Here is a 15,426-nt window from a genome sequence, read left to right on the forward strand (position 1 = left end):
ATATAGACCCAAACTCCCCGGCAGGCATGGCCCTCTTACACTATTATTTCATTACCCAATCAGCCCCTGATATTCGAAAACCTATAAAAGAGATCAGGCTAAATACCACCTCCTGGCTAATGCCACCCATGGCTCACATGCTCCAAAGCTGGCTGCCTCTAGGGGCAAGCCACCCAAGAACTGCTTCAAATGTGGTCAACCGGGCCACTCAGCATGGGCCTGTCATAACCCATCCTCACTAGAAATGGCCAGGTCACTGGGGGACTGACTGTGCCACTTGCCAGAGAGGAATGGCCCAGTCCCCAACCTACAGCCTTTGGCTTCACGGCCATCCCTACCATAGCTTCTCGGCTTTGCCCAGGAGGACTGATGATTCCCAGGGCCTGAGGCCCCGACGGAGATCACCACGCATGAGCCAATAGTAACTTGCCTCATAGCAGGTAAGCCAATCTCTTTTGTCATCGATACAGGGGCCATTTACTCTACCCTTCCTGAATATGCAGGACCAACAACCCCATCCTTTATCACAATAGTAGTGATCATGGGATCAGAATACCACCCATGGATCACTAAAACCCTTTCCTGCACCCTACAACACACCCAATTCACACACAAATTCTTAATAATGCCTCAATGCCCAGCCCGCTTACTAGGACGGGACGTTCTTTTCAAATTCAAAGCTACTCTTACCCTAAACACTTTAACTCCAGGTACAATACTCCTGTTACAAGCCACACCCAGACCTGGCCCCTGAGGCTTCCACCTTACCCTCCCCCTCGGACAAGGTCAATCCCTAGTATGGAATGCTTCTTCTCCCTCCATTGCTACACACCATTCCCCTATCCTTGTTAAATTGCGGAACTCCTGCTTGTTCCCTGATGTCCCACAGTACCCCATTGCTAACAAATACCTAATAGGCTTAAAACCCATCGTTCACAAACTCTTTTGTTCACATCTCTCACGGCTTACCCACTCGCCTTTCTTTTTTTTTTTTTTTTTTTTTTTTTTTAATCTTTTTCGTGACCGGCACTCAGCCAGTGAGTGCACCGGCCATTCCTACATGGGATCCGAACCCGCGGCGGGAGCGTCGCGGCGCTCCCAGCGCCGCACTCTCCCAAGTGCGCCACGGGCTCGGACCCCACTCGCCTTTCAATACACCCATCCTTCCAGTTATAAAGCCTAATGGCTCATACCATTTAGTACAGGATTAATCCTGGCATGAGTCATTCATACCATTTAATACAGGACTAATCCTGACACGTGCCATTCCTAACAACTTACTTGAATGGTACTGCCCCAGGGGTTTCAGGATAGCCCCCACTTTCCAGCCAGGCCTTAGCTCAAGACTTATCTAAACTTCCCTCAACCCCTAGCACTTTAACACAATATGTGGATGACCTCCTCCTTTGTAGCCCCTCCTATGAGGATTCACAGGCCCATACTGTTGCTCTCCTTAATTTCCTGGCCTCCAGGGGATATTGAGTGTCCCCCAGCAAGGCCCAGATTTCTTCTCCTTCAGTTCAAGAGTCTAATTTCTGAACCCCATACTCCTACCACAAAGGGTAAAATCCTTTCTTTCTTGGGGCTTGCAGGGTATCTTCGTCTATGGATTCCTAACTTTGGATGCTAGCAAAACCACTTTATGGGGCAGCCAAAGGGGATCCTGCCATTCCTTTAGAGCCCACAAAGCCCATTCATTCTCCCTTCCAGCAATTAAAAGCCACTCTCCTTGCAGCCCCAGCTCTATCTCTCTCAAACCTATCTCATCCTTTTATCCTATACATCACCAAAACCCAAAGTCGGGGTTTTGGGACAAAAGGCAGAAAATATTTTCTCCCCGGTTGCATATCTCTCTAAATAACTAGACACCACATCTCAAGAATGGGCCCCTGTTTATGGGCCTTGGCAGCAGCCACCCTTTTACCATAAGAAAGCTCTAAACTAACTTTTAAACAACAGTCAAGACCTTCTCAGACATAAGGCCAAGTCAATTCTTTCCCCTTCCTGCCTACAACTTATTCACCTTACTTTCATTGAAAACTCACAGTTCTCCTTTAAACCTTGCCCTCCCTTAAAATCCAGCCACTCTCATCCCAAAACACTCATGACCCTTAGAACACAATTGCATGGAGGCTTTAGACCTCTTTCTCAATACCTTTCCACACATCTCCCCGCATCCCATTACACGGTTCATAGATGGGAGCGCCACCTCCACACCTGCACCCCGGGCAGGTTATGCCATAGTAAATCTAACACAAGCTATTGATTCTGCGCAACTCCCAAAGGAGGCTGGGGTTATACATTGCAGAGAACACCAAACCTCCAATGACCCCACAGCGTAGGGTAACAAACTGGTGGATCTAACCACAAAACAGGCTGCTCGATCACCAGGCCCCCACTCTTCCTCTCCTGCTCAGGTCCTCATGGCCCCTACATCCTTATCCCAATACACACCCCCCAAAATACAAAATACAATACCTCCAACAGTTGGGGGCACAGAGAAAGGACAACTGGTATACTCTCTTCAGTTGCTATGTCCTCTGTACCACACAAGCTGAGCAAATCCTTTTAGATTTCCATAATTCAGTTCATATAGGCTATGAACTCCTACTACACCTTCTTCAACCCTTATATTACTCTCCCCACATGGTCAAGTTTCTAAAACAAATCACTCAAAACTGTCCTTTGTGTACTTCTTGCTCCAATCCTTTCCCACCCACCAGACCAGAGGGTACACTTCTGGCTGGGATTGGCAAATTGACTTTACTCATATGCCTCCCCACAAAAGGACACGCTATCTTCTAACTTTAGTAGATACCTTTTCAGGTTGGACTGAGGCTTTTCCCTGCACTTCACAGGATGCTACAGTAGTAATGCATGCTCTCACCTCAGAAATCATCCCTTGTTTTGGCCTACCCACCAGTCACTCACTTGCCTACAGGATGCCCCCCAAAGCCCACAGGCTTCAGACCCTTTGTGCTTATGTATGGCATACCCTTCACTCTCACACCTCTCCCTTCCAGCTCATCACCTTTAGGCCAGTATCTCTGTACTCTTTCGCTCATTAGGGATCTTCTTCGGGAACAGGCCAACCTTCTATTACCTCATCCTTTCCCCACCACCATCTCAGACTTTAAACTGAGCCTGGGACAGCAAGTGCATATTAAAACCTGAACCCCAAAACCCCTCTCACCATGCTGGGAAGGGCCTTATACAGTACTTCTCACCACCCCCATGGCAGTAAAGGTACTAGGAAAGGCCCCTTGGTATCACTTAGCCTGGGTAAAACTAGCACCTGAGACTTTACCCAAAAATCTGCTAACACCAAGCCAGAGAGGTCCCTCTGCTCAACCCCCAACTGAACATCTCCTCACACTTCATCCGTTTTAGGACCCACAAAACCGAAAATCTCCAGGACCTCCACTCTTCCCCCAGTCTCAGAAGAATCATGATCTTTCCCCCAGTGATCATCCTCCCACTCCTGCAGGCCTGCTTCACATCCTTCACACAAAAGCTACTATTATACTGTTTTAGTACTTGCTACAGGATTAGCCACTGCTGCCCCAAAAGAGTGTAACATTACAGGAAGATTTCTCCTGGCACTCCTTTACCTCCTATCAGTAGGATGCTTCTTAGCAATTTCATTGTGGCAATGTGACCTTTAAATTCTTTTGGCTCCCTAACCCTTCGCATCCTTCCTGTGTTTTTCCTCCTATCTCGATGCTCCCCATTACCTGGAACATGGAGGTTCCAGGTCCACAGGGATGATGCAGTCCTCAGTGAATCAGACTGGTCCCCAAGTGACTCATCTGTCTCCCACTTTGCGAGAAACTTTTTGTGGTCACCCCCCTCCCTATCAATGCAGCCCATAATGTTTCCACAAACGTCTCTTCACTTTCCTCTAATCTCACCTCAGTGGGGACTGTCAGCGTCGTGCAGGGCCTGCCCACACTCTGCCTTACTAACACCAAATGCTACCACTCACTTACCTCCCTCTTCATCCATGCCCTAAAACCAGACTACATTTCCTTTGTAAAACTACATTATCCTTTTGCTTGCCCCCACAACGTGATTTCTTGCATATTCTTTTAGCTCGTCCCTGACATCACCCTCTAGACACATGGAGAGATGGAAACAGGACTGGGACTAACTTCACCCCCCCCCCCCCCCCGCTTCAGGAAGTGCCCCTTGCTCCCGTAGAGCACTAATTTTACCTTTTTAATTGGGGCAGGGATCCTTCCTGCAACTGGAACTGGCATAGCGGACCTTGCTACTGCCTCTCAATTCTATCAAAAACTCTCAGAAGAACTAAGTATAGATAGCATCTCCTCCCTCCAGTGACAGGTAACCTCACTCACAACAGTCGACAGTTGCTTTACAGAACTGTCAGGCCCTTTACCCCCTTACAGCCGAGAAGGAAGGCACCTGCCTCTTCCTGGGGAAGGAATGCTGTTATTACATAAATGAGTCCGGGGTTATCCAAGACAACTTAAACCATTTCACTGAACCCTTGGATACCCTGGTTTATGCTGTTACTAGGACCCCTAACAATGCCTCATCCTACTTTGTGGTCTCTGTCTCTTCTAGTGTTTCTCTAATTTCTTGCAGGAACGTATACAGGCTTTCACCAACCAAAAAGTCGCCAAATTGTTCCTGCAAGGAGGATATCAGCCCCTCAGAATCAGTGACCCTTCCCTGGAGGGATACAGCTTCCCCACATGAAACCAATACCCCACCACCTAACTGTTTTACCTGCCAACATAAATCTTTTATTTTTTCCATATCTTCGCCCATCACCAGCAGGAAGTAGCTTCAGAAGAATGAGACCTCCACCCTTTTTCCCTTTTTCCTATACTTAAAAGGCAGGAATAATAGATCTGCAACATAACCAGTGCCATTTTAGACGAGCCCAAGTACAAAATGGCACCGTCTACTTCCTCCCTTCTCCTCCCCCGTCTCTTTTACAAGAAGCCTCACGGTTTTGGAGAAAATGAAACTTTTAGGCATTTCCACATGCACAGAACTCTCCATTCCCATGACCTAACTCAATCTCCAACCTGGAATTATATCACCCAGCTCTTGGTGCCAACATACCAATATAAGCTGTACCATCCCACACCAGGGGCTGTCCCCATTTTCAGGGAAGCCTCGGGCTGTCCTCCATTTTGAGTATAGCCCAGCAGATTTCTTTCTTTAATAAAGCTTGAATGGTACCCAGCATCTTGGCATACTTTCTTTCACATACTATATCTGTTTATCATTGCAAAAAGAAACACATAAAGGATAAACCAGAAAGAAATAAAGGTTATAACCTACAAGGAGTTGGGGCTGGGGGAGAAAGAGGTGGAAGTAATATGGGTGACACATCTTTGAACATATACTTTTTTGTATAATTCGTACGTTTAAAAGCATGTGAATATTCTGCATTTACAAAAAGTTAAATTAAATAAAAAATGGGAAAGAAAAAATGCCTGAAACGGAGAGCAAACTGAAACAAACCTAGTTGATTTCAAATGAATACAAAAGTTAGAATGAATGGAATGGATGAAGAAAGGAAAAAAGAAGGAAGGAGGGGTGGAAGGAAGAAAGGAAGGAAGTCAGTCAAATCTAAGGAACACAGTATTTAACCATAAACCCCTAGTCTTGGGCAGGGTGGTGTATGGAGGGCAGAGTGAAGAACTGTAAACAAATCCTTAGCAATATTTAGCAGGTATCTTTATTGTAATGGTATGAGTTAAACAAATCTGAACTAATTTGTTCAAGTATTGATTGAACAAATGAGTAAACGTGTTGATGTTGTTGAGACCAGAGTTACTGTTGCAGGAGGAGGAGCATATAAATATTGAATGGAGGAAAGCAAGAAAGAATTTTGTGGGGATATATTGGAATTAGAGGTACCAGTGAGAATGCATGATTTCTAAAATATGTATAGGTTTGTGTATATGCAGGTTTATGTGCACATGGCTTATATATGTTGATACATATGTTTGTATATATTTCTACATAATAGCAGGTATAGTATATACAGTTGGCTCCCATATCCATGGATTCCACATTGGTGGATTCAACTAACTGCAGACTGAAAACTCAACCAACCACAGACTGAAAACATTCTGGGGCTGGTGTGGGAGGGGAAATCCACAAAGTTCCAAAAAGCAAAATTTGAATTTGCCACAGGCCAAGTACTATGTTGAATCCATGCAAATGAAGTGATGTGTAGGCATTATATTAGGTATTATAAGTGATCTGGGAGGATGTGCATAGTTTATATGAAAATACTACACCAATTTATGTAAAGGACTTGAGCTGTCCTCAGATTTTGTTATCCATGGGATCACAGAACCAATCCCCCGTGAATACTAAGGGACGACTGTATATTATATATATGCATATATTATTAGCTCTGTCCATTGGAAGGGCAAAGAAGTAAAGCTACCTCAGTAGTGATGTGTACACCTAGCACCCAGATCTTGGTCTCTAATCCCATTCCCCTAATAAAAAGAACCATGGTACTCAGAGTAAAAACTGATTCAAGAGCAGAGGCAGAAAATACAGAAGTGCTCAAAAAAATTATAGGGAAGGGGTGCTATTACATGCCAGCTTTCAACACCAAATTGCCAACAGTAATGAATTAAAAACCTTTGAAAAAAATAGGAATTTATGACTTTGCACCAATATTAAATAGAAAAGTCAATGACTGAATAGGAAAAAAGGGAGGATTCCTATACTAGAATGCTGAGAGCCTTCTGGTATATGCAGGAGTGTTGGAGCTGGAAAATCATCATTTTGCGGCCATCATGACAAAGATTAGCCCAGGAAATAATTATGAATGGACATGAAAATTAAGCATAAGATCCTCTTCACAAAACCGTCTTCCCTTCTGGAACAACTCAGTACATTTTTATCAGATATTAATAAATACACAGCCTTATTATCAGTTCATAAATATTCTTTCAAGTAATTCTTATTAATACATGCATGCTCACAAGAGTTCTAATTTTCTTTGACAAATTCCAGCAAGAGATAGAAATAACACCTGATTATTATTATCTTCCTGCAGCAAAGGTATTTCTTTCAATAACAATAATACAGACATAAATGGAACATTTTAAGGTAACTGATGATGTAGAGTTATCTCATTTGGTTTGAATAGCCTCTTACCTAATGTTGCCCAGCTAACAACTTGATTCATCGCAGGCAGTCCCCCTTTCCTGAGCAGACTACTGTGGGTGCTATATACAACATACATGGAAAGCACTATGCTCAGCATCTGAAAACAAATACAAAACAGGTTTAAAAAAAAGAGAGAGAGAGAAAGAGAGAGAGAAACAATATACTAGAATGAATGCTTAGAAAAGAGCTGGGAACAACTGGAATCTGGCCAAAATGCTATTGAAATTGGTCTAGCTTACCTTCCTGTGGCCAAGGCTAAGAGTTAGTACTTTTGTACCAAAGATCCTCCTTTACAAGCATAAGATGAGGCATTTTACACTTTGAAGAATGTTTTGGCATATATCACCAAACTATTTCTGTTTAGAAATATTTGTTGTAAACGTTGAGGGTTTCTTAAATCACAGAAACAAAGAGTGTGAAATGTACATAGTTTAGTGTTTAGTTTAGAGCCTTCCAGCTCTAGCCCTCCCTCACAGTAATATCCATTTATTCATTCAACATATTTTTGTGGCCTGAGTATTTAGCTGGCACTGGGAATATGAGTACAAATACTCTTCATAGAATATTTATTTATAAACTAGTGCAGAGGTTGGTAAACTATAACTTATAAGCTGGTGCACTGTTTTTATAAATACTGTTTTATTGGAGCATAGTTACTCCCATTCATTTCCATGTTGTCTTCCTTTGCACTACAATGGTAGAATTGAAAATTTACAACAGACTCCATATGACCCACCAACCTAAAATATTTACTATCTGACTCTTTAGAAAAATGTTTATTGAGCCTTGTACTAGTGGACTAATTGCCATTTTAAGAAATGAGCTAAACTATAACTGTGAACAAAGTAAGCACTGTTAGAATCACCAAATCCTAGAACTATATTTAATTTACTCTCATATTTTCAGCGAATTAAGAAGGAAAAATGCTTCAATAAAGTTATAAAACAATCCTAGGATCCTTTCAACTGTAAGTCACATTCTAATTTCAGAGATGCTAAAATATGAAAAAAAAAGAATATCTTGGAATCAATGACATATGGTAGGCAGTTCAGGAATGCAAATTAATAAAGTTAAAGCAAAAAAGAATTTTGTAACAGGGCCACCTTACACTCAGTGGTATTTCTAACAAAGCACAAAAGAATCTTAGCATGGAAAAGGCCACTGGGAGGTAGGGCAAGATGGTGGACTACAGGTACCTGGGGCACATTCCTCCCACAGAAAAGGACCAGAGCAACTAATAGTTAGCTAAATATCAATGCAGAGTGTTGGTGGGAGAGTACAAGAATGCAGCAGGGGACTTGTGAGATCCCTGAGAAACATGAAATCCCAGGAAAAAAGCACAGAAGAGAGATAGGCACGCAGCCTCAGCCGCCATATCTCTACCACTGGGATTGGCACAGGAGAGGCTTTCCTTTAAAGGGGTTAAAGGCAGGAAGAGGGCCCATGCCAACCCCCATCCTCATGACAGAGGAGTGCAGTTCCTACCACGGGAGGATTTCACAGCCACTGCAAGCCTGGAGCTAAGGGTGGGGAGCTGCCTAGACTACACGCACTGCATTGCTCTAGAACACGAGCACATACACCATACACTGCACTCCCCACCCCCCATTCTTGAGACCTAAGCCAATGAAGTATGGTGCCATCTTGAAACCTGAGCCCTTGCAGGAGCATGCCCTGCCGTGGGGGCCAGTAGCCACTGTACTTTCCCAGGCTTATGGCTCCAAAGTCATCCTGGTACACTCACAGGAGACACTACAATTCCCTGATCCCAGTGGCTTGAGGCCTAGACTCAGAGGCAGCTGTGACCCAAGCCCTGCATATCTGGGAAGGCAATTCCAGGCCTGATGAACTGATACGCCCCCACATCCCTGGCCAGAGATCAGACAGGCACAAACACAGCCCCTCAACCCCCACCAGTGGGCTGAGTTCTGTGCACCCAAGTTCCCAACCCAGATAAACAGCTCTCAGTTCTCTCCCCTAATAAACAAACTCTCCTGGACCAGTGGAAATAAAGTGCATTTGTGCCCTCCCAAAGAAGCAGCCAGGTGGTCTTGCACTCAACAGTCCCTCCTAGTAGCCTTGCCTACTGCCCTAAAAGAGACTGACAGGGTCCCCTCTCTGCATCTCTGCTAGCAGCCTCACTCACTGCCCAAGAGGCCACCAGCAGGGCCCCTTCACTGCAGCCCCACCTAGGGGCCTCATACTCCACACAACTGAAACCCAAAGACACATTTTCAGGTGAAAGTACAAAAGCCACTCTACAAAATTCAAAAAGATGACTGTTCCACAAGATGCACAGATAGCAATGCAAGGAAACAAGAAACCTGAAAAAACAAGTAAACACGACACCACCAAAAAAACACAATAATGCGCCAATAACTGATCCCAAGGAATCAGAAATTGCCGACTTGCTGGAAAAGGAATTCAAATTAATACTCTTAAGGAAACTCACTGAGAAACAAGAGAATACAGCCAAACAATTCAATGAAATCAGAAAAACAATTCATGACCTAGATGAGAAATTTAACAGAAAGACAGATATCATAAGTAAATAAAAAATAAAATAAAATATAAAAAATTCCCTAGTCTTGGGAAAGATACAAACATCCAAATCTAGGAAGCTCAAAGATCCCCATATAGATTCGACTCCAAAAGGCCCTCTCCAAGACATATTATAGTCAAACTGTCAAAAGTTAAAGACAAAGAGAGAATTCTAAAAACAGCAAGAAAAAAGTATCAAGTCACTTACAAGGAAATACCCATTAGACCAACAGTACATGTCTCAGCAGAAACCTTAAAGGCCAGTAGAGAATGGGATGATATATTCAAAGTACTAAAAGAAAAAAAGTGCCAGCTAAGAATATTATACCCAGAAAAGCTATCCTTAAAGAACGAAGGAGAAATAAAATCTTTCTCAAATAAGCAAATATTAAGGGAATTCATCACCACAAGTTTGACTTTACAAGAAATGCTTAGGGGAGTCCTACATCTAGAAGAGAAAGAATGATAACAACTATCACGAAAACACCCCCAAATATAAAACTTACTGGCGGAACAGATATACAAATTAGAAAGAGAAAGAAACCAAACATCATCAGAACAGAAAACCACAAAACTGCAAGGATAAATGATAAGACAGAAAGAAGGGAACAAAGAATACACAAAAGTATCAGAAAACACCGAACGAAATAACACGAGTAAGACCACACATATCAATAATAACTCTGAATGCAAATGGATTAAATGCCCCAATTAAAAGACACAGACTGTCTGAATGGATTAAAAAACATGACCCATATGCTGCTTATAAGAAACACACCACACCTAAAAAAAACACATAGACTGAAAATGGAGAGATGGAAAAGATATTCCATGCCAATGGAAAACAAAAGTGAACAGAAGTAGCTATATTATCAGATAAAGCAGACTTTAAATCAAAATCTACATAAGAGAAGAGGAAGGGCATTATATAATGATAAAGGGATCAATACAGCAAGATGATATAAGAATTATAAATATATATGCACCCAATACAAAAGCACCCAGGTAGACAAAGCAATTACTATCAGATCTAAAGAGAGAAATAGATGCCAATGCAATAAAAGTTGTAGAATGACAGGGACTGAATTGTGTCCCCCAAGTTTTATGTATTAGAAGCTTGATTCCAACTGTGACTGTTAAGAGAGTGGGAAATCCTATTATAGTGGGGCCTTGAAGAGGTGATTAGATTCCGAGAACCTTAAAAGGAGAGCAAATGAGTCTCTCTCTCTCTCCTCTCTCTCTCTCGCTCTCTCACTGCTTCTGCCATCTCACAATGTGATACCCTGTGTTGCTGAAGCCATCATCAAGGAAGACCTTCACCAGATGTGTTTCCTGGACTTTGGACTTCCCAGTCTCAGAAATTGTAACCAATAAATTTTGCTTTCTTACAAATTACCCAGTTTCGAGTATTTTGTTATAAACAACAGAAACTGACTAACATAGGGACTTTAACACATCACTTTCAGCACTGGAAAGATCATTGAGACAGAAAAAAAACAAAGAAATACTTTGAGACAGAAAACCAACAAACAGATATTGGATTTAAACAGCTCCACAGACTAAATACACCTAATAGATATTTATGAACATTTTATTTAATAGCTGCAGGATGCACATTCTTTTCATCAGCACATGGAACATTCCCCAGTAATGCCCATAGGCTGGAACACAAACATAGCCTCAACAAGTTCAAAAAAATAGAAATCATATCAAATATTTTTTCTGACCACGATGGAATACAACTAGAAATCAATAATAAGAGGGACTTTCAAAACTACACAAATACATGGAAATTAAGCAACATGATTCTAAACAACCAATGGGTCAAAGAAGAGATTAAGAAGGAAATAAAAAAATTTTTTAAACAAATGAGGACAAAAACACAATACAGCAAAACCTATGGGATACAAGGCAGTATTAAGAGGAAATTTTACAGCAACAAAAACCTATATCAAAAAAATACAGATTTCAAATAAACAACCTAATGTTATACCACAAGGAATTAGAAAACCATGGACAAACCAAACCCCAAATCAGTAAAAGAAAAGAAAATAACAAAGAACAGAGCAGAAATAGATGAATTAGGGATTAAAAAACACAAGACAAAAGATTAATAAAATAAAGAGTTGGTAGGGCAGGCTGTTAGCTCAGCTGGTTAGAACATGGTGCTGATAACACCATGGTCCAGGGTTTGATCCCTGTATCAGCATGACAAAAGTGGCTACAAACATAGTTAGTTAAAAGGGTCAAACAAAAACAAAGAGTTGGTTTTTCAAAAAGATAAATGAAGTTGATAAACGTTTAGCTAGGGTAGTGAAGAAAGAGACAAGACTAGAATAAAATCAGAAATGCAAAAGGAGACATTACAACTAGTACCACTGAAATACAAAGGGTCATCAGAGACTGTTGTGAACAATTAAAAGCCAATAAATATGAAAACCAAGAAGAAATGGATAAATTTGTGGACACATATGACCTACCAAGACTGAACCAAGAAGAAAGAGAAAATCTAAACAGACCAATAACAAGTAGCAAGATTGAATCAGTAATAAAACGTCTCCCAACAAAGAAAAGCCGAGGACCAGATGGCTTCACTGCTGAATTCTACCAAACATTTACAGAAGAATACCACTAATTTTCAAGCCATTTCAAAAAACTGAAGAAGACAAAATTTCTCCAAGTTAACTATGAGGCTAGCATTATCCTGATACCAAAACCAGACAAGGACACAACAAAAAAAGAAAACTACAACAAATATCCCAATGAACATAGATGCAAAAATCCTCAATAAAATACTAGCAACTCAAATTCAACAGCACATCAGAAAGATTATACACCATGTTCAAGTGGGATTTATCACAGGGATGCAAAGATGGTTCAACATATGTAAATGAATAAATGTAAAACATCACATCAACAGAATGAAAGAAAAAACCATATGATCATCTTGACAGACACAGAAAAAGCATTTGATAAAATTCAACATCCCTTCATGATTAAAACTCTCAACAAATTAGGTATAGGAGGAAAGTTTCTTAATGCAATAAAGGCTATATATGGCAAACCCAGCTAACATCATACTGAATAGGGAAAAGTTTTCAGCTGCAACAAGACAAGCATGTCCACTCTCACCATTTTTATTCAATATAGTACTGGAAGTCCTAGCCACAGCAGTTAGGTAAGAGAAAGAAATAAAGGGCATCCAAATTGGAAAGGAGGAAGTCAGACTGTCCCTGTTTGCAGATGATGTGATTTTATATACAAAGAAACCTAAAGAATATACCAAAAAACTCCTAGTCCTCATAAATTAAGTAAACTTGCACAATACAAAATAAACATAGAGAAATCAGAAGCACTTCAGGATACAGGACTGGGGAAAGATTTTATAAGTAAGACTTCTAAAGTGCAGACAACAAAAGCAAAAGTAAACAAATGGGATTATACCAAACCAAAAAGCTTCTGTACAGGAAGGGAAACAGTTGACGGAGTGAAAAGATAATTTGCAGAATGGGAAAAAATATCTGCAAACTATGCATTGATAAGAGATTAATATCCAGACTATACAAAAAACTCAAACCCAACAGTAAAAAAGCAAATAATCTGATTTAAAAAAGGGGAAATGAGCTGAAGAGACATCTCTCAAAAGAAGACATAACAGTGGCCAATTGGTGTTTGAAAAAAATGCTCAACATCACTAATCATTAGAGAAATGCAAAGCAAAACCACAATGAGATGTCATCTCACCCCAGTTAGGATAGCTATTAACAAAAACAAATGCTGGTGAGGATGCAGAGAAAGAGGAACTCTCAAACGTTGTTGTGGAAATGTAAATTAGTATAGCCATTATGGAAAACAGTATGGAGATTTCAATAAAAACTACATATAGAACTACTATACGTTCCAGCAATCTCACTACTGGGTATATACCCAAAGGAATGGAAATCAAGAAGTTGAAGGGATACCTACACTCATGTTTATCATGGCTCTATTTACAATAGCCAAGAGTTGGAACCAAACTAAATATCCATCAGTGAATGATTAGATAAAGAAAATGTGGTATATACACACAATGGAATATTACTTGTCTGTAAAAAAAGAACGAAATTCTGCCCTTTGCAGCAACATGAATGAGTTTAGAGAAAATTATGTTAAATGAAATAAGCCAGACACAGAAAGAGAAATATCACATGGTTTCACTCATACACAGAAGCTAAAAAAGTTGATCTCATAGAAGTAGAAAGTAGTAGTGGTTACTAGAGACTAGTAAGGGGAAGCAAGAGGGGAGGATGGGGAAATGGTGGTCAATGGATATAAAATTATACAGAGATAGGAAGAATAAGATCTAGCATTCTATAGCAATACAGGGAGACTATAGTCAACAACAAATTACTGTATAACTGAGTAGCTAGTTGAGAGGATGTTGAATGTTCTCAACACAGAGGTGACAAATGTTTTAGATGAAAGATATGCTAAACACCTTGTTATGATCATTGCACACAGTATAAACATACCCAAATATCATATTGTACTCCATAAATATATATGATTAACAAGGATCAATTAAGAAAAAATAAATTAAAAAAAAAAAAAATTCAGAGACATAAGTAGATTAGAGGTTACCAGAAATGGGGAAGGGGTGGTGGGAAGGAATAGTGAAATATTGTTGCTTAATGGTTACAGAATTTATGTTTAGAAAGACAAAAAAGTTTTGGAAATAGAGGTGGTGATTACACAGCACTGAATGTAATTTATTCCATGCAACTGTATGTTTTAAAATGTTTAAAATGGCAATTCTTCTGTTGCATATGTTTTATCACAATAAAAAATGAATTAAAATTTTAAAAAAAATTTTTTTAAATGAAGAAAAAAAAAGAATTTTAGTATGATATTCTTTGCTCCTTTGAAGTGAGATTCAGAAACACTCATTTTTGTCGAAGTACTCATTATTATAGGTAAATCCCGTCAAAGCTACTATGGCTTTAGTGTTAAGCCAGTCTGTGCACCACTTCAAATGAAACATTTGTTCCAGTGGCTTGACAGAAACTTTGACAAAATTATTTCTTCTCTTTTTATAAGTTCTCTGTTGCTCTCCAAGAATGAACTTAACTTGTGATATCTTTTAAGGGTGGTATATTTTTATCTCAGAGTGCTCTTAGAAACAATTTCTATTATTTCAGCTTTGTTCTGAGGAAACGTTTTGAGAAAACTCATATGAGTTTTGTTTTTTGTCAGTGTTCCTGATGTGGATATTTATTTATTCATTTAAAAGAAAAAAAAAAGTGGTTTCCAACCTTATCTACAAAAAGTTAACATTTTACAGAACATTACACTATATAATCTCTAATTTGCACAACGATATTAGTTATTATCTATTTTATAGGTTAAAAACTAAAGTCAAATTACTGAAAATCACACATCTAATATGCAGCATAATTAGAAACTGACTCAATTTTTAAACAGCAAGTTCAAAGTTCTTTTCACACCAAAGCCACTAACCGAACTTAAATTTATTTTCTCCTAGGACATCATCTGAAGTTTTAAACTGGCTATTCCCAGGCTGCTTTCACTTCAAAGGTTGCTTTTTCCTGACCTAAATAAGGACAATAGAAAATCTCAGTCCAGAGGAAGCCCTTTCCAGCTCAACTCTTTGGTCAGTACAGATGTCTCTTAAGTCTCCTTAATCTCTGCTCTCTAGGTATCTTTGGGCTGCCT

At 40.1% G+C, this 15,426-nt stretch overlaps 1 protein-coding gene across 4 annotated transcripts in view; it reads right to left on the minus strand.

Annotated features, from left to right (window-relative positions):
- Positions 1-15,426, minus strand: part of PIGN (phosphatidylinositol glycan anchor biosynthesis class N) — a 153,558-nt gene that overhangs the window by 59,941 nt on the left and 78,191 nt on the right. For all 4 annotated transcript variants that reach the window (XM_063077098.1, XM_063077097.1, XM_063077096.1 and 1 more), the window contains exon 20: positions 7,162-7,270. In XM_063077098.1, the coding sequence (XP_062933168.1) occupies positions 7,162-7,270 (109 nt within the window). The remainder of the gene's footprint in view (positions 1-7,161; positions 7,271-15,426) is intronic.

This window comes from Cynocephalus volans, chromosome 13 (assembly GCF_027409185.1).
Source record: "Cynocephalus volans isolate mCynVol1 chromosome 13, mCynVol1.pri, whole genome shotgun sequence".
NCBI classification, from domain to species: Eukaryota; Metazoa; Chordata; class Mammalia; order Dermoptera; family Cynocephalidae; genus Cynocephalus; species Cynocephalus volans.